At 42.9% G+C, this 19,562-nt stretch overlaps 1 protein-coding gene across 1 annotated transcript in view; it reads right to left on the bottom strand.

The window, feature by feature from the left end:
• ro60 (Ro60, Y RNA binding protein) overlaps nucleotides 1-19,026 on the bottom strand; it is a 43,699-nt gene extending 24,673 nt beyond the window's left edge. The window contains exons 1-6 of the mRNA XM_034182968.1: nucleotides 18,951-19,026; nucleotides 14,908-15,489; nucleotides 12,132-12,352; nucleotides 7,547-7,693; nucleotides 7,301-7,438; nucleotides 7,093-7,209 (exon numbers count right to left, since the gene is read on the bottom strand). Of these exons, the coding sequence (XP_034038859.1) occupies nucleotides 7,093-7,209; nucleotides 7,301-7,438; nucleotides 7,547-7,693; nucleotides 12,132-12,352; nucleotides 14,908-15,445 (1,161 nt within the window). The 5' untranslated portion in view covers nucleotides 15,446-15,489; nucleotides 18,951-19,026. The remainder of the gene's footprint in view (nucleotides 1-7,092; nucleotides 7,210-7,300; nucleotides 7,439-7,546; nucleotides 7,694-12,131; nucleotides 12,353-14,907; nucleotides 15,490-18,950) is intronic.
• Nucleotides 19,027-19,562: the final 536 nt, after the last annotated feature.

A 19,562-nucleotide genomic window follows, 5' to 3' on the forward strand; every position in this document is an offset into this window, starting at 1 on the left:
GCCACAGAGCACCTGGAGGACTCTCAGACCATGAGAAACAAAGTTCTCTGGTCTGATGAGACAAAAATTGAACTCTTTGGTGAGAATGCCAGACGTCATGTTTGGAGGAAACCAGGCACCATCCCTACAGTGAAACATGGTGGGAGCAGGCAGCATCATGCTGTGGGGATGTTTTTCTATGGCAGGAACTGGGAGACTAGTCAGGATTGAGGGAAAGATGAATGCAACCTGCTCCAGAGCGCTCTTGACCTCAAACTGGGGCGACGGTTCATCTTTCAGCAGGAAAATGACCCGAAGCACACAGCCAAGATATCAAAGAAGTGGCTTCAGGACAATTCTGTGAATGTCCTTGAGTGACCCAGCCAGAGCCCAGGTGCCTCATGTACAAAGGTTGTGTACACACAAAAATGAGGTGCACGTCCTTCTCCAGGCTAACATTCAGCTGTATCAAAAGTGAAATGATAGTGGAATTGTGAGGTGCCCCACGCCAAGTTCAAGGCTGGTGTACGCACATTTGTACAGCTAATCAGAATCTGACTGAATATCTCTGGAGAGATCTGAAAATGTCTGTGGCTTCAGGACAATTCTGTGAATGTCCTTGAGTGACCCAGCCAGAGCCCAGGGGCCTCATGTACAAAGGTTGGGAACACACAAAAATGAGGCGCACATCCTTCTCCAGGCTAACATTCAGCTGTATCAAAAGTGAAATGACAGTGGAAATGTGCGGTGCCCCACGCCAAGTTCAATGCTGATGTACGCACATTTGTACAGCTAATCAGAATCTGACTGAATATCTCTGGAGAGATTTAGATTCAATTTATTATTATTATAATATGATATAATATATATGGGTAAAATTAGTTTACAGTGAGTGAGTCATCTCGTTTGGTAAACACACAGCAAAACACAGAACAAGACAAAGCGACAACAGTGCTAAAAAGCTAAATGAACCACAAGGATGGCCCCAAAATAGAATAAAAGCAAGATGAGTTAAAACATACCATACCGAGCCAAAAGGATAAAAAAATGAAATAAATAAATAAAAATAAAAATGTGCTGGTGTTGCAAAGAGGAATGGGCAAAACTACCTAAAGACAGGTGCATCAAGCTTGTGACATTATATTCAAGAAGACTTGAGGCTCTAACTGCTGCCAAAGATGCATCAAAGTATTGAGCAAGGGGTGTGAATAATTGTACTCTATATACAACCCCTGGCAAAAATTATGGAATCACCGGCCTCGCAGGATGTTCATTCAGTTGTTTAATTTTGTAGAAAAAAAGCAGATCACAGACATGACACAAAACTAAAGTCATTTCAAATGGCAACTTTCTGGCTTTAAGAAACACTATAAGAAATCAGGAAAAAAAAAAATTGTGGCAGTCAGTAACGGTTACTTTTTTAGACCAAGCAGAGGGAAAAAATATGGAATCACTCAATTCTGAGGAAAAAATGATGGATTCACCCTGTAAATTTTCATCCCCAAAACTAACACCTGCATCAAATCAGATCTGCTCGTTAGTCTACAAAGGAGTGATCACATCTTGGAGAGCTGTTGCACCAAGTGGACTGACATGAATCATGGCTCCAACACGAGAGATGTCAATTGAAACAAAGGAGAGGATGATCAAACTCTTAAAAGAGGGTAAATCATCACGCAATGTTGCAAAAGATGTTGGTTGTTCACAGTCAGCTGTGTCTAAACTCTGGACCAAATACAAATAACATGGGAAGGTTGTTAAAGGCAAACATACTGGTAGACGAAGGAAGACATCAAAGCGTCAAGACAGAAAACTTAAAGCAATATGTCTCAAAAATTGAAAATGCACAACAAAACAAATGAGGAACGAATGGGGGGAAACTGAAGTCAACGTCTGTGACCGAACTGTAAGAAACCGCCTAAAGGAAATGGGATTTGCATACAGAAAAGCTAAACGAAAGCCATCATTAACACCTAAACAGAAAAAAACAAGGTTACAATGGGCTAAGGAAAAGCAATCGTGGACTGTGGATGACTGGATGAAAGTCATATTCAGTGATGAATCTCGAATCTGCATTGGACAAGGTGATGATGCTGGAACTTTTGATTGGTGCCGTTCCAATGAGATTTATAAAGATGACTGCCTGAAGAGAACATGTAAATTTCCACAGTCATTGATGATATGGGGCTGCATGTCAGGTAAAGGTACTGGAGAGATGGCTGTCATTACATCATCAATAAATGCACAAGTTTACGTTGATATTTTGGACACTTTTCTTATCCCATCAATTGAAAGGATGTTTGAGGATGATGAAATCATTTTTCAAGATGATAATGGATCTTGCCATAGAGCAAAAACTGTGAAAACATTCCTTGCAAAAAGACACATAGGGTCAATGTCATGGCCTGCAAATAGTCCGGATCTTAATCCAATTGAAAATCTTTGGTGGAAGTTGAAGAAAATGGTCCATGACAAGGCTCCAACCTGCAAAGCTGATCTGGCAACAGCAATCAGAGAAAGTTGGAGCCAGATTGATGAAGAGTACTGTTTGTCACTCATTAAGTCCATGCCTCAGAGACTGCAAGCTGTTATAAAAGCCAGAGGTGGTGCAACAAAATACTAGTGATGTGTTGGAGTGTTCTTTTGTTTTTCATGATTCCATAATTTTTTCCTCAGAATTGAGTGATTCCATATGTTTTTCCCTCTGCTTGGTCTAAAAAAGTAACCGTTACTGACTGCCACAATTTTTTTTCCTGATTTCTTATAGTGTTTCTTAAAGCCAGAAAGTTGCCATTTGAAATGACTTTAGTTTTGTGTCATGTCTGTGATCTGCTTTTTTCTACAAAATTAAACAACTGAATGAACATCCTCCAAGGCCGGTGATTCCATAATTTTTGCCAGGGGTTGTAGGATGGTTGGTGCCCAGGCTTATCAAAGGATTATGTCATGTGAAGCGGCTAGGAGTCTCCCTGGATGGCACGCCAATCTGAAAAAGGTTACTCCCTCAACAAAGGCCCGGACCCATTTACAGGTGGATGGATTGAGACAATGCAGATTATGTGTCCATGGACAGAGATAGGTAGCGTGAGTGGAATTGAAACCCAAGTGTACATATTGACAGGCCAGCTCCTTATCCACTGAGCTGCCTGTGTGAGAGAGAATGGGTGAATATGAAGCACCAGCAAAAAGTTTTTTAGCATCTGCATCAGATTGAACAGCGCGACAGTAATGCAGTCCATTTACCATTTAAGGAGTTGGGAGGATTAAGCTGGAGATACAACTATGTGGACTACCAAATGCACAGACTCGAAGTTGTGGAAAACAGAAGAATGATTCTCAGCAAAGCTTTGAGTTTTTGCTCTGATGCAAAGTCTGAGGTAAAAATGCCCCAAGAGCAGACAAAAGCCATTCACACACTCACAGAGCACAATGATACGAATGTGCATTACTGCAGGTCTGTACAGAAATGCATCCTGTCTCACTAGTGTAAGATAGTGAACTGAGGTAGGGTTGCTTGACTATGACAATGCTCAAACTTCTGTGCTGACTTGTGTCATATTTCATCATGCTTATTGTATACCATTGCACACAGGCAGATACACTACACATTTGCACTTGATGACAGACAAAATAATAGTGTGTTTAAAAAAGTGAGTAAGCTCAAAATCCTTATCTCTGTTATAATAGTCAAATGGCCTCTGTGTGTGAGGGTATGGTGTTCGTTGATCACGGAGAAACTGGAGAGAACTGACATTTGCCGTTTGGTATGCTTATGTATTTTGGGTCAAGGATAAAAGCTGCAAAAATGGAAAGCTGAATAGACTAATATTTTTGGAGAAATTAGCAATATTAGCTAACAACAGTGAACAATGGACTTTGTGCTGCAATGCACCATGGATTTGGAGTTTAAAATGTTATTAATGTGGTTCATATTAGTTTTTAACAGTGTTGTTGGTGTGATTGATTTAGTGTTTTTGTAGCTCAAATGGTTTAGTCAGTTTGGATTAGATTAGACAGAATTTGATTAATCCCTTGGGAAGACTCCATCAGGGAAATTGAGGTTCTAGCAGCACTGGACAGTAGCACACAGTAACAACACAGAGTGTCAAACGTAGAAGTAACAAACAAATCACAAAAAGAAAATACGAATATAAATACCAGAACTACTGGCTTACTGGCTACAACTGCTCCTCTCCTCCCCATCCTGTCTGCCTGTTGCTCCTCCTCCCCCAACTGAGGAGTTGTACAGTCTGATGGCCTGAAGGAGAAACGAGTTTTTCAGCAATGTTTTTTTAAAAACGCACTAAGATACATGTTAGAAATTTTAGCTCTCCGCACTTATAGTAGGGCATTACGGTCATCTGGTCCACTGTATTTAGATGTTCTGAGGTCAAAATATAAACTATGGGGTGATCGTGCTTTTGTGACTGTGGAACATGTTACCTCCTGATTTACGTACCATTTTTGACCAAGCATTTTTTAAAAATCAAAGCTCAACACTTATTTATTAAAACTGGGTTTTAATATCTAGTGGCGTTGTGACATGCTTTGTTTTGTTTATATGTGACTCTTTAATTCTGATGTATTTTTGCTTTTATTCTCATGAATTCTTGTTCCTTGATTTTACTGTAAAGTACTTTGGACACCGTCTGGCTACTGTAAAGGGCTGCATAAATAAATGTTGACTGATTGAAAAGAGGCCTTCCAGAAATGCTTCCAACAATGGCAGAACTGCCTGGAGAAGAGTGTGCAGTCCCAAGGAGATGACATCAAATGGGATTAGGCTTTCAGACCCCCAGGTGAGCAATTGCATTTTTTTTGCAGCCAAAGGTTGGATAAGTTTTGAATGCACCTCATATGTACAGTGGGGCCAAAAAGTATTTAGTCAGCCCCTGACTGTGCAAGTTCTCTTACTTAGAAAGAAGAGAGAAGTCTGTAATTTTCAACAGAGGTACACTTCAACTGCGAGACAAAATGAGAAAAAAAAAAATCCAGGAAATCACATTGTACGATTTTTAAAGAATTTATTTGTAAATTATGGTGGAAAATAAGTATTTGGTCACCCACAAACAAGCAAGATTTCTGGCTCTCACAGACATGTAACTTCTTTAAGAAGCTCTTCTGTCCTCCACCTGTTACCTGTATTAATGGCATCTGTTGGAACTCATCTGTATAAAAGACACCTGTCCACAGCCTCAAACAGTCAGACTCCAAACTCAATCATGGCCAAGACCAAAGAGTTGTTGAAGGACACCAGGAAGAAAATTGTAGACCTGCTCCAGGCTGGGAAGAGTGAATCTACAATAATCAAGCAGGTTGGTGTGAATAAATCAACTGTGGGAGCAATTGTAAGAAAATGGAAGACATACAAGACCATTGATAATCTCCCTCGATCTGGGGCTCCACGCAAGATCTCATCCCGTGGGGTCAAAATGATAATGAAAACAGTGAGCAAAAATCCCAGAACTACACAGAGGGACCTGATGAATAACCTGCAGAGAGCTGGGACCAAAGTAACAAAGAGTGAATCTACAATAATCAAGCAGGTTGGTGTGAATAAATCAACTGTGGGAACAATTGTAAGAAAATGGAAGACATACAAGATCAATGATAATCTCCCTCGATCTGGGGCTCCACGCAAGATCTCATCCCGTGGGGTCAAAATGATAATGAAAACAGTGAGCAAAAATCCCAGAACTACACAGAGGGACCTGATGAATAACCTGCAGAGAGCTGGGACCAAAGTAACAAAGGCTACACACTATGTAGAGAGGGACTCAAATCCTGCAGTGCCAGGCGTGTCCCCCTGTTTAAACCAGTACATGTCCAGGCCCGTCTGAAGTTTGCCAGAGAGCATATGGATGATCCAGAAGAGGACTGGGAGAATATCATGGGGTCAGATGAAACCAAAATAGAACTTTTTAGTAAAAACTCAACTCGTCATGTTTGGAGGAAGAAGAATGCTGAGTTGTATCCCAAGAACACCATATCTACTGTGAAGCATGGGGATGGAAACATCAAGCTTTGGGGCTGTTTTTCTGCAAAGGGGACAGGACGACTGATCTGTGTTAAGGGAAGAATGAACGTGGCCATGTACTGTGAGATTTTAAGCCAAAACCTTCTTCCTTCAGTGACAGCATTGAAGATGCAACGTGGCTGGGTCTTCCAGCATGACAGTGATCCCAAACACACCGCTCGGGCAATGAAGGAGTGGTTCCGTAAAAAGCATTTCAAGGTCCTGGAGTGGCCAAGCCAGTCTCCAGACCTCAACCCCATAGAAAATTTGTTGAGGGAGTTGAAAGTCCGTGTTGCCCAGCGACAGCCCCAAAACATCACTGCTCTAGAGGAGATCTGCATGGAGGAATGGGCCAAAATACCAGCTACAGTGTGTGCAAACCTGGTGAAGACTTACAGGAAATGTTTGACCTCTGTCATTGCCAACAAAGATTATGTTACAAAGTATTGAGCTGAACTTTTGTCACTGACCAAATACTTATTTTCCACCATAATTTACAAATGAATTCTTTAAAAATCCTACAATGTGATTTCCTGGATTTTTTTCCTCATTCTGTCTCTCATAATTGAAGTGTACCTATGATGAAAATTACAGACCTCTCTCATCTTTCTAAGTAGGAGAAATTGCACAATCAGGGGCTGACTAAATACTTTTTGGCCGCACTGTACAGCTTATGTGAAAAACAGCCTCTCATCGTTGGCAGCGCCTCTGTAATGAAATGCATTTCTTTACACTGAACATCAGATGCCACTTTGCCTATATTACAGTCACAGTGCACATGCTATGTGTAAGCAAAGTATGAGGCTGGGTGTCCTAGACCATCCACCTTTGCTGGAAGGAGTAGACTGGAATGTGTACATGGTTCTTCTGTGATATGCTGCTGCATTATCTTCATAGATTATGGCAATCATATTGGAATGTATCATTGTGCCCTGTGTTGCCGGCTTTAGTCACATTGTTGAAGAAAGGTCTCGGAAATTAAATTCACAGTATACAACAAGAACTGAAGTTTTCTCAACCCTCCGTGGAAACACCACTTTTCAGATAATCAGGTATCCCTACAGTACTATGTGGACAAGGATTAGTGTTGTTACTACCATCACAGTGGCTGCTGCAGCAACAGCAGTGCTGACTGATGTTCCTGGGACAAGGCTGGTCAGTGATGTGCTGATGTCCACCGCCACAACAAAGCGTTTACCCACAGGCTCCACATTCTGAAAACAAACATAAAAATGCAAGATGCCATCTGTTTTAGCTGCTGCCTTCCATGATAATCTGTCAGTAGCTGCGACAAGATAAGCCTACCGTAAAACACTTGTAAAAAGCAGAGTCCAATGCTTTGAGAATGCTGCTGTCTGGGATCCACTCCAGTCGACCTCGATGGTTTTGACCTCGACTGTATTTTTTAGTTGCCACAAGTACATTGAAGGGGTGGATCTTTGCCTGATGATTGTAAGACAAACACCCAATTTAACCAAGTTATAATTTGGGGGGGGGGGGGGGGAGCAACAGCACATAAAGGAAGAATAAGCAAGAGGAATGAAATCCAACCTTCTTTAGCGCTGTCTCACTCTGGATTCTGGCACATGCATCTGCCACTTCTGAACTTCCTGGTTCTAGAATTTTGTCTCCTGTCATCTTACCTAAAATCTTCAACAATGACTGGAGAGGCATTTCCTTCAACAAAGCTCTCCACACCTACAAAGAACAACAACAAAAAAGCAATTTCAATTTACCAATTACATTTAAAGACTGCTACCAATGATGTGCTTGTCGTGGGTTTTCAAACACCTGTACTCATTCTACCAGTTATGAGCAGCAACCCACACTGCCTGACCCCCCAAAGATGTGATTTTTGACCAAAACCAGAAATGTTGGAAATGCCCCCCCCATCCCAAAACACACACCTGTAAATGTATACACAGACTCATCACTCATCTTCAACCGCTTATCTGGGATCGAGTCACGGGGCAACAGCTCCAGCAGGGGACCCCAGACTTCCCTTTCCCAGGCTACATTGACTACCTCCAACAGGGGGATCCCAAGGTGTTGCCAGGCCATCGTGGAGATATAATCTCTCCACCTAGTCCTGGGTCTTCCCTGGGGTCTCCTCCCAGATGGACATGCATGGAACACCTCCCAAGGGAGGTGCCCAAGGGGCATCCTTACCAGATGCCCAAACCACCTCAGCTGGTTCCTTTCAACGCGATGGAGCAGCGGCTCTACTCCAAGCTCCCCACGGATGACCGAGCTTCTCACCTTATCTCTAAGGGCACCAGTCACTATCCCATTTTGGGTGCTTGTACCCGCGATCTTGTTCTTTTGGTCATGACCCAACCCTCATTACCACAGGTGAGAGTAGGAACAAATACTGACCAGTAGATCGAGAGTGTCACCTTTTGGCTCAGCTCCCTTTTCGTCACAACAATACAGTAGAGCAAATGCAATACCGCCCCTGCTACACTGATTCTCCGGCCATTCTCACACTCCATTGTTCCCTCACTCGTGAGCAAAACCCCGAAGTACTTAAACTCCTTTCTTTGGGGGAAGACCACATTCCCTATCTGGAACAATCAATCCATCAATTTCTTGCTGAGAACCATGGTCTCAGATTTAGAGGCGCTGATCCTCATCCCAGCCACTTCACACTCAGATGCTAACCGATCCAGTGAGTTTTGGAGGTCACTGGCCAACAGGACCACATCATCTGCAAATAACAGCAATGAGACCCTGAGCCCACTAAACTGAAAACCACCGCCCCCCGAATATCACAAACAAGGTTGGTAACAAAGCACAGTCCTGGCAGAGGCCTACCCCCAGACTTGCTGCCCAATAACCAAACACAGCTCTCACTTTGTGAGTACAGAGACTGGATGGCCCTGATAAGGGAGCCCCTGACCCCATACTCCCACAGCACCTCCCACAGTATCCCCGGGGTACCCGATCATACGCCTTCTCCAAGTCCACAAAACATATATACAACTCCAATTCCAATGAAGTTGGGACATTGTGTGAAATGTAAATAAAAACAGAATACAATGATTTGCAAATCCTCTTCAACCTATATTCAACTGAATACACCACAAAGACAAGATATTTAATGTCCAAAAGCCAGCATCTGTGATGGCATGGGGGTGTGTTAGTGCCCATGGCATGGCCAACTTACACATCTGTGATGGCACCATCAATGCTGAAAGGTACATCCAGGTTTTGGAGGAACACATGCTGCCATCCAAGCAACGTCTTTTTCAGGGATGTCCCTGCTCATTTCAGCAAGACAATGCCAAGCCACATTCTGCACTTGTTACAACAGCGTGGCTTCGTAGTACGAGGAGTGCGGGTACTAGACTGGCCTGCAGTCCAGACCTGTCGCCCATTGAAAATGTGTGGCACATTATGAAGCGCAAAATATGACAACAGAGACCCCGGATTGTTGAACAACTGAAGTCATACATAAAGCAAGAATGGGAAAGAATTCCACCTACAAAGCTTCAACAATTAGTGTCCTCAGTTCCCAAACACTTATTAAGTGTTGTTAGAAGGAAAGGTGATGTAACACAGTGGTAAACATACCACTGTCCCAGCTTTTTTGAAACATGTTGCAGGCATCCATTTCAAAATGAGTAAATATTTCCACAAAAACAATAAAGTTTATCAGTTTGAACATTAAATATCTATATAAATATTTACATTTTACACAACGTCCCAACTTCATTGGAACTGGGGTGGCAGACTAGATGGGCATACTCCCAGGGACCCTCCAGGATCCTTGTGAGAGTGAAGAGCTGATCAGTTGTTCTACGACCAGGATGGAACCCGCATTGTTCCTCTTCAATCAGAGGTTCGAATATTGGCTGAACCCTCCTTTCCAGCACCCTGGAGTAGACTTTACCAAGAAGGCTAAGTAGTGTGATGCCCCTGTAAATGGCACACAGTCTCTGGCCCCCTTTTTTCAATATGGGGACCACCATCCCAGTTTGCCACTCCTTAGGCACTGTCCCAGACCTCAACACAATGTTGAAGAGACGTCTCATCCAAGACAGGCCCTCCACACCCTGAGCCTTCAACATTTCTGGATGGATCCCGGGCAACTCCAGAGTAGAATAAGGTCCAACTCCTATCAAGGAGAGTGGTTCCAGAGCCGAGGCGGTGTGTGGAGGCGAGGTCCACCGGGTCTGACTGGTATTGCTCCATCTCCCGCACAAGCTCTCGCTCCTTACCCCACAGCGAGATGACGTTCAACACCCCCAGAGCTAGCCCCTCCGCCCAGGTCTGGTCCGCTGAGGCCCCCGACTTTCACTGTCACCCGTGGGACAGCACACCCACACCAGTGGTTCCCCGTGCAGGTGGTGAGCACACAGGGTGGGAATGGAAGGCCCGTGTTGCCTTTTTGGGCTGTGTCCGTGGCATGCCCAGCAACCAGGCGCTCGCTGACGGGCCCTCCATCCAGGCCTGGCTCCAGACTGGGGCCCCAGGCTTCCTCTGGGCCTGGTCACATTTCCTCCACCTCGTTTTTTCATGGTGTCTTGTGAACCATTCTTAGTCTGGCCCCTTGCCTGAAACCAATTTGCCACAGGAGACCCTAACAGGAGCACAAAGGCTCCAGACAACACAGCTCTCAGGTTCATAGCAGCACACAAACCTCTCCACTATGATAAGGTGATAGTTCCTGGAGAGTGAATGTAAATGTATAGTTTTTCACAATGGGTGAAGTGTAGTTTATGGTACTTAACAGAACTTAAGAAGATAAAGCATTGGTCAGCCAAAAAAAAAAAAAAAAAAAAAAAAAAGAAGCAGCCATTTGACCACCAGTTTGAGCCTGCACTGTGCACCAGTATTTTATTTTTTTAATTTTTTAAAAATTTACAATAGTGAAGTGCTGTTAATATTCATGACAACATGGCATAATGTAATCAATGATGATCTGATTGGCCATTCAGTTGCATTTCAGCTCCTCCAAAAACAAACCTCTTGCCTATTTGCTGCATAGTGGTTCGTTCTGCTGCAACTGAAATGTGCTTGTGAGAAATAAAGCATTTATTTTTTTTCTGTGTTCTGCAAGAAAACTGAAAGCAGAAGGTGAGCAGCAGTACCTCCCTGCTGGGGACTCGGCTGGAGCTCAATCAGACTCACTGCCTCATTCTCACTCAGTCACTGCCTCGTTTCAGCCCGTGCTTGACTCATGATACCCCATCACAAACCTGACAAATATGCATTCAACTCTAGGGAGGAAAATTCTTGATATACAAGAATAAATTCTTTGCAAGGTAAAAGAATTGGCCAGAGTTGTGTACTGTCACAGAGCTGGCTGGTCTGAGCCGAGAAGCACAGTACACACTCACCACCCTGACAAGCTACTAGCATGCCATTAGACTGTACACCCCAGATTGCCATGCTTGACTTGTGAATGCCTGGCACAGCTAGGCAGTGTCTCCGTTGTTGCACATAAGTGTTTCCCCACAGTATTATAGGTGGAAATTCATTAATTTTCTATAGCTGCTTACTCCAATCAAGGATCATGGTGGGGGGCTGTCGCCTATCCCGGCAGTCAAAGGGCATGAGGCAGGGCACACCTTCGGTCAATTTAGAATCACCAATTCATCTGGGAACCCACTCAAACACTGGGAAAACATGCAAACTCCACACAGAAAGGACCAGGTGGGAAGCAATCTCACAATCTTCTTGTTGTGAGGAAACTGTGTTAACCACTAAGCCACCCAGCTGCTCCCTGGTGGAAATATAAAAAAAATATTTTGTTGAATAATACCAACAAAAAATAATGCTAATGGAAAACAAAAAGGCCACCAAATATTAATTAACTTGAATGTCAAATATTTAAGCACATCCACAGCACAATGATTCTGGGTTACTCTCAAACACAATCTTGTGTGTCTTCACAGTTTTTTGGAAGCGATGCGACAGTGCGCTAATCAGTTTACTAATATTTTGTTATAATCTAGCAGAAGTCAACTGAGAGCAGTGCAAAGTTAAATTCTCAGAAAGAAAAGCTTATATTAACATCTACTCATATTCATGTTTTGATCTCAATCCCAAATATCCTCAGAGTGAAGCAATAAATAAATGAATCCAACACCAGATATACATCAATGCTGAATGATATGAGAAAATAACTCACTTGTTTGAACTGCAGGTGATCTGTTAGCAGCTGTTCCCTTTCCAGCTTGTGTTCCTCTACTAAACTGACGACCTCGATTCCATCACAACTTTGGTTGACCTTATGCACCACTTCAAGATACGAAAGAACTCTGGCAACCTCTTCTGAATTCTCTTTGCTGCCATAAGCAGCCTGGACTTCTTGCCATCCTTTAGTGACATACTTGATGACCAAAGCAATTGCTGAAAGCAGAAAGGAATTAACATGTCTTTCACATGACCCCCTTCCCCAAAAAGAAATAAAACAACCAAGTCAGCAAGACAAATAGGGCAGTGCAGTTTCGTTTGAACCCTGCGCTGATATTGCGGGATTTGAGCACTTATGGGGACAGCTGCTTCCATTGCGCAATATGAGGTCTATTAGAAAAGAAACCGACCTTTTTATTTTTTTAAAAAACTATATGGATTTGAATCACGTGCGATTACGTCAGACAAGCTTGAACCCTCGTGCGCATGCGTGAGTTTTTTCACGCCTGTCGGTTGCGTCATTCGCCTGTGGGCAGGCTTTGAGTGAGCAGTGGTCCACCCCCCTCGTCGGAATTCCTTTGTCTGACTTCTTCCTGAGAGACTGGCACTTTGCTTGATCAAATTTTTTTCTGAGACTGTAAGGCACATCCAAGTGGACACCATTCGAGAAATTCAGACAGTTTTCGGTGAAAATTTTAAGGGCTAATGAGAGATTATGGAGTGTTACTGTCGCTTTAAGGACTGCCCACGGAGCCGGATGTCGCGCCGCGCCCCGAGCCGCCGTCGTCAGCCTCTTTCGAGCTGAAAACTTCCAAATTTAAGCCTCTGTTGACCCAGGATGTCGTGAGAGAACAGAGAACTTTCAGAAGAGGTCGGGATCAGCAGATTATCCGGACATTCCACTGTTAAAGGAGATTTTGTAATGAAAGACGTGCGGACGGATTGGCGCGTCGGCAGGCAGCCGGCGCGGTGCGCCACCACAGGAGAAACACCTCCATGTTGATAACCATTTGTAAAAACCAGGCGGCTTTTGATGGCTTTCAGTTGAGTGAGTATCTGAGAAATTGTTTAACAGCTGGACATGTTCCAACTTGTCCTTAAGGCTTCCAACGGAGGTGTTTTTCCTGTGGAGATGCGCCAATCCATCCGCACGTCTTTCATTACAAAATCTCCTTTAACAGTGGAATGTCTGGATAATCTGCTGATCCCGACCTCTTCTGAAAGTTCTCTGTTCTCTCACGACGTCCTGGGTCAACAGAGGCTTAAATTTGGATGTTTTCAGCTCGAAACAGGCTGACGATGGCGCCTCGGAGCGCGGCGCGACGTCCCGCTCTGTGGGCAGTCCTTAAAGCGACAGTAACACTCCATAATCTCTCATCAGCTGTTAAAATTTTCACCGAAAACCGTCTGAATTTCTCGAATGGTGTCCACTTGGATGTGCCTTATAGTTTCAGAAAAAATTTTGATCAAGCAAAGCGCCAGTCTCTCAGGAAGAAGTCAGACAAAGGAATTCCGACGAGGGGGTGGACCAGTGCTCACTCAAAGCCTGGCCACAGGCGAATGACGCAACCGACAGGCGTGAAAAAACTCACGCATGTGCACGAGGGTTCAAGCTTGTCTGACACAATCACACGTGATTCAAATCCATATAGTTTTTGAAAAAATAAAAAGGTCGGTTTCTTTTCTAATAGACCTCTTATATACACAGCACAACTTCACACCAAAAAATGGTGTACCATTTTGTTTTCAGCTTCAATCACCAAAGCAGTCACGAAAAGTGCAGTTTTTCAGTTCCCAGTGGAGAAGGGAAGACGAGGCGAATGGGAGAGGTCGTGTCAGTAAGTGATAGCCTACACAGCTAACCAGAGCAGCTGTGTTCTCTCGCCTGCACAACCGCCTCGACATGTTTTAGCTCTGGGTCATAAACAAACCGCAACACGTCCACTTTCATTGCATCGCCACTTTTTCTTTGCATTTTCACTCTGTTTGCCCCAGAACTCCAAAAGGGCTGTCCCCGATGTAGGATTATTATGTCATATTGTAACACTTTAGCGCCTGCTCTCAAACGAGACTGTGCTGCCCAATTAAATGTCTCACAGCTTGTTAGAAAGAACATATGTATGCAAAACCTATGTTTAATAACACATGCAAATTCAACATGTTCCTCATTTGAAGCTTGTAGATTTTATGAGGACAGACGTTGAGAGGCAAGCCGAGATTTGATGTTTGGTGAAAGAATTAAATACTTTAATTTCAAATCAAGTGCATCCTGTCACAGGGGGACCCTCGCCCCCACAGACAGCCAGCCAGCAGTACTTGTGGAGACGTTTCAGCAGAAAACATACACAAACAGACCTTGCTCCTGGTTCGGAAAACTCTGTAGGTTGTAGCGGAAATTTCCGATCCGTGAATTACGTTTGTATCTGAACTCGATACTGGATCAGCCTCATCCCTGCTCGCAATCACATTTTGTTTTGTTTTGCCCCGTCCTGATCAGTTATTCAGTATTGAGTATTTGCTGACAAGTCATGATCAGATGATTGTTTTCCTCAATATCACACTTGCACAGAGCAGAATGCAAGAACATTAACATCAGTCCATTGCATCGCTAACAGCTCTGCAATGCATTAAGAAGAAGGAAAAAACAACCTTCAAGCCAAGATACTTAACTTTTATATTTATACTCAGTTCCACTCAGACTTCACCTGAGAGCCGTGGCCAAGACAGCAGCATTAAAAAAATAAATAATATGCATTTTTACATGAACTCACCATCATGAGCCGGTATTGTGTGAGACAGCCTGAGCAGATCCTGGTGTGTCCAACCCTCTCTTTGTTTACATTTGGTCACAGATACAGCCAGGCTCATAGCATCTTGATCATTGTACCAGTTAGCTACTGCTTTCCTCAGGGCACGACCCCAAATCCCACATTTCATGTCTTCTTTCAGTTCCTTCTTGTACTGGATGAAAGCAAAAAGATGAGCAGGGTCCCGGCAAACCTCCTTTAACGCCTTAAATGCTGCCTGCCGAGTTTTCAGCTCTGAATGTTGGGAACACACAGCCAAAGCAAAAATAGAGGGATTTATTCTGACAGCTCGCCCATCCTGAGAGAACCTTTTTATCTCCTCCACCACCTCACAGCCCCGGCCCTCCTGAAGCAGGGACAGCAGGGCTCCGGTGCCATCCAGGCTGATGTGATCACGCTCTCCGCTGATATATACGTGTTCCTCTGAGCCGTAGCACAGGAAACGACACAGCTTGGTCTTGTCATTTACCTCCAATGAACAACCACCACCTGCCGAGTTCATGGTGCGATACAGTGTTTTCCAATGGCTTCAGTGCACCACAAGACCTGAAACAGGTACGTGACAAAAAAAAATAAAAAATAAATTAATATATATATATATATATATAAAATAAAGTTAAAGAAATTGTAACAGAAATGGTGGTTGCAAAAGAGCTTATAGAGACCTTCAAAATGGTGTTTAAATATTTGTTCTATGTCAAATATGAAGAAAGTTATGAGCATTAAAAAGTGGGAAGATCTTGGTAATTTACATCTGTATGTTTTACGGGACAAACACCAGAAAGCAGTGACTGGTGCCTCAATGTTTACCTTTCAAAATCTGTCAAACCTAATTAATCTCTCAATTAAATGTGTGATTTGCAACGATCCGCCGTTTCCAAGGTAAACATTAATTTCGCCATGTCCGCCATCTTGCCGACTCGACATTGGTTTTGTGGATCATAAACATATGCATGCGAAGGCTTCAATCCCCACCAAACTTCACAGAAAGGTATGTAATTATATGAATTAAATGTTCCATATGATTTGAAAACCAAACTTATTCCCTGAATTTCTTCGACTTTTTCGGCAATTTTTCAACCATGGAATTTTCTTAACTTCTACTCATCACGGGAATGCCGTAGGAGAATGAGGTTCCCGATTGCCAAAAAATAAACACATTCCATGAAATGCTAACTCAGCACTACTGCCTGAAAAGTCTCTCAGGTCATACTGTACAGCTGATACATCCACAGCGGCGGATGCCATATTTAGGTCATACGCGCATACCTACCTGAAACAGACAAAAGTTGACGTGAACCTTTGATAAAGCTAAGAAACAAAAACAAAAGACCATAATTGTTGACTATACCAACAAGGCAATACATTAATGGCCACTGACCTGTTTGACAGAAGGATACCTCAAAAACTCATAAAACCATTAAAATTACAATTGGTGGATTAGGTCAGGTCCATAAGTATGTGGACAGTGACTAAACATTTGTTTCTGTACACCACAATGGAGTTTAAATAAAACAACCAAGATGTGCCTACACTTCGAGAGGTTCAGCAAAAATATTACATTAACAAACCACATGGCTATACACTTAGCCTCAGTGTCTACTTGCCATGCCGGACAAGTTGGGGTTAAATCTGCTTGCCACATGGCAAGTAAATTTTACATACATACATCTGACAGTTTCTTTTTCCCAGATATTGCACTTGCACAGAACACAATGCGAGCACATAAAAAAAAAAAATCAATCCACTACACATGCTTGACAAGTTAACACCTCTGCCATACAGTAACACCCCGATGACATAGGGGCGGAGTCCACTCCGCATCCCTTGTGCGAGCAGAAAATTGTCGACAATGCGACAGCATGCTGAAGAAATGCACAGCACATGCCAGGACCTTACAAGGCATGCTCGGTAGTTGCGGACTGGACACCATGAGCTCCATTGTCACCGTGAAGTATGGAGCTGCACCTGACAAATGCAAAAGTCTCCAAGGCTGGCAGACGCTCAAGTACTGCACAAGCCAAGCATTAACACTACGCACACCACGCCATGACCGCCCAATGTTTGCTGAATGATCAGGGCCATGAATGCACCACGGAAGCCAGAAAACACATTTCAGCCACAACAAACATGATGACATCAATAGCTTTTTTGCTTAATGATTCTCTTATCGGTCCTTCAGTTTGGGACACTGAGTGGCCTTTGTTTTTGAGGTTGTTTATCAGGAAAATGATCATTTCTCTGCGTTGATTGCAGACTGCAGCAGGTCTGCTTGAAGCAACGAAGCAGCGGTTCGACCCGCTGTTTGCTGCTTCTCTGGTTTTCAGAAGTGGCAAAAAAGCAATTTCCTCATTAACCCCTCTAAAAACCATTTAAAGATGTCAATCGCAAGTCAGCTTTGTGTTGCTCAAAGTCACAAACTGGAACTCTTGTCTTGTTATGGGGAAGAAACGAGAATTCCAAACCAGAGTTTTATGCGATGGTTCTCTGGTGTGAGCACCAGCCAGCGTGTAAACTGAAGTTATCCATCATGTAATAGAAATAATAATAATAATATCCTCTGTTTTGTGGGACTAAGTCCACAGCGCCAAAGAACTGTGCAGATTTCGGTCAGAATTAATAACTTCAGAGTGAATTGCCGTTTTAAATCAAATGACACCTCTTTCCAAACATTCTAATACAAACAATAAATTAAAACCGACCAAACCCGTTTTGTTCCCCCAAAAATGAGACGTCCTTCATTTTTTATGAGTTACATCCTGACGTACAGTGCAGCTAGATGCAAGAGCTCAGCTCAAAGGCTATGAAGTTACAGTTGTGTCATTAATATCTGAAAAGAAATTCTTTTGACAAAAACTACAGATTTTGTTTATTTTTATGTCTAGACCTCTAGGATCCATCATGTACATCAAGGATCCAGTGGCCATGTACAGATTTTATTGCTTTTTATTTATGTCCAGAGATCAAGGATCCAGTGACCAATTTCATATTTATTTATCAAAACTCAATAAAATGTTGTTGACATAGAAAACCTGTAAAACCTACTTTTAGTACACAGAAAACTCACAATAGGTATTGAAAAAGGAATCGACAAAGAATTGGATCGATAAGCGGAACCGGCAATGGCATCAATATCAATAAAATCTTATCAATACCAATCCCTAATCGTATAGTAACAAATTGCATCGTTTGGCATTGTATCACCATCAAATCGGGAACAGGGGTGAATCGTATTAACATCGTATGTATCGCCATGTATCACTGTATGTATCGGATCGCTGGTATCGTATCGAATCGTTGTCAGTGATGATTCACAGGCCTAGAAAGCACGTGTGAATGGCGCAGTTGTTGCTATGACAATCACGCAACAATGCATCACACCGTCTTCCTCCACAGTATATAGATGTTCCCCGGGGTGGCGGCCTGGACAACGCTGCCTGCCACAGGAACCATCACGTTCAGTTTGTCTCAGTGGACTGACGTCAAACCCTGACAAAGCCGATTACAGGCCGCAATATCACAGATGCAGCAGTTAAGTCACAATGACCTATTTGAAAATGCTGTACCAAAATTTCGTCTCAATCATGTCAAAGTATTACAATGTCAACGTAAACGACGAAGGAACCGCAAACGAGCATGTGCTAATGTTAAAAAGCTAACACTTCCAGTTCAAGTTGGCGAATTCACTCAAGCCAGCACAGAATGCGTTTGAGCGCATATTTCTACGGACTAGACATTGGTAAAGTTCGCTAGCGTTATTTAATTACACACTGTGTCTTCTATGTTTTATTGATAATTACCGGCGGCTCAGAGTTTCGCAGTTAAACACTGGTGTTAGCCGCCCGTTGTTTACTCCGCACAGTCTCACATCAGAGCCAAACAGCTGCTGACAGAGCGACGCCAGTTAACTGAACTGCACCGAATTTACTACAAACAGACGAAAGTCTGACACACATTAATCTAAACACCTCGGCAAACATTATTCATAAATATCTACACAAACTTACTGCAGCAAACCCAAACAACTCTCAAATGTAGATTAGCTGAATGTAAAGGACTCTTCTTCTTCTTCCGTGTAATTTCAGGGTGACTGGCAACCGAATGGCGCATTACTGCCACAAGTGGTGAAGGAGCGTATATTGGAGGATTTTCTTAAATTAAGCCACAATTTGCCAGAAGGTGCATCTGAGATGCAAGCCAAGATTTAATGTTGTGGTTAAAGAAAATCCTCCTCTATGCCACTTCATCCTGAAGCTGTATAACTGGGGATACAAAATGCAAAACAACCACAGAAGCCTATAACTTGTTCTAGGTTGTCTGGGTGTCTTGGTGGCTTTTCTCACTCTTCTCCGACTTGCACAGCCACTCAGTATTTGAGAACGGTCTACTCCACACAGATTTACCATAGAGTGCCATACTGTTTGTATTTCTTAATAATTGATGTAAATAAAGTCCAAGACATATTCAGTGACTTGGAAATGTTCATGTATCTATCCCCTGACTTGTCTGAAAAAAAAAAAAAACCTGACAATAAAACATTATTTCCATGTATTATACAAAAGCATACCATTACTTATGCAACCCAGCATCTTGGCTTTATATTTTTAATTTATTTATAT

This window comes from Thalassophryne amazonica, chromosome 12, assembly GCF_902500255.1.
Source record: "Thalassophryne amazonica chromosome 12, fThaAma1.1, whole genome shotgun sequence".
Classification (NCBI taxonomy): Eukaryota; Metazoa; Chordata; class Actinopteri; order Batrachoidiformes; family Batrachoididae; genus Thalassophryne; species Thalassophryne amazonica.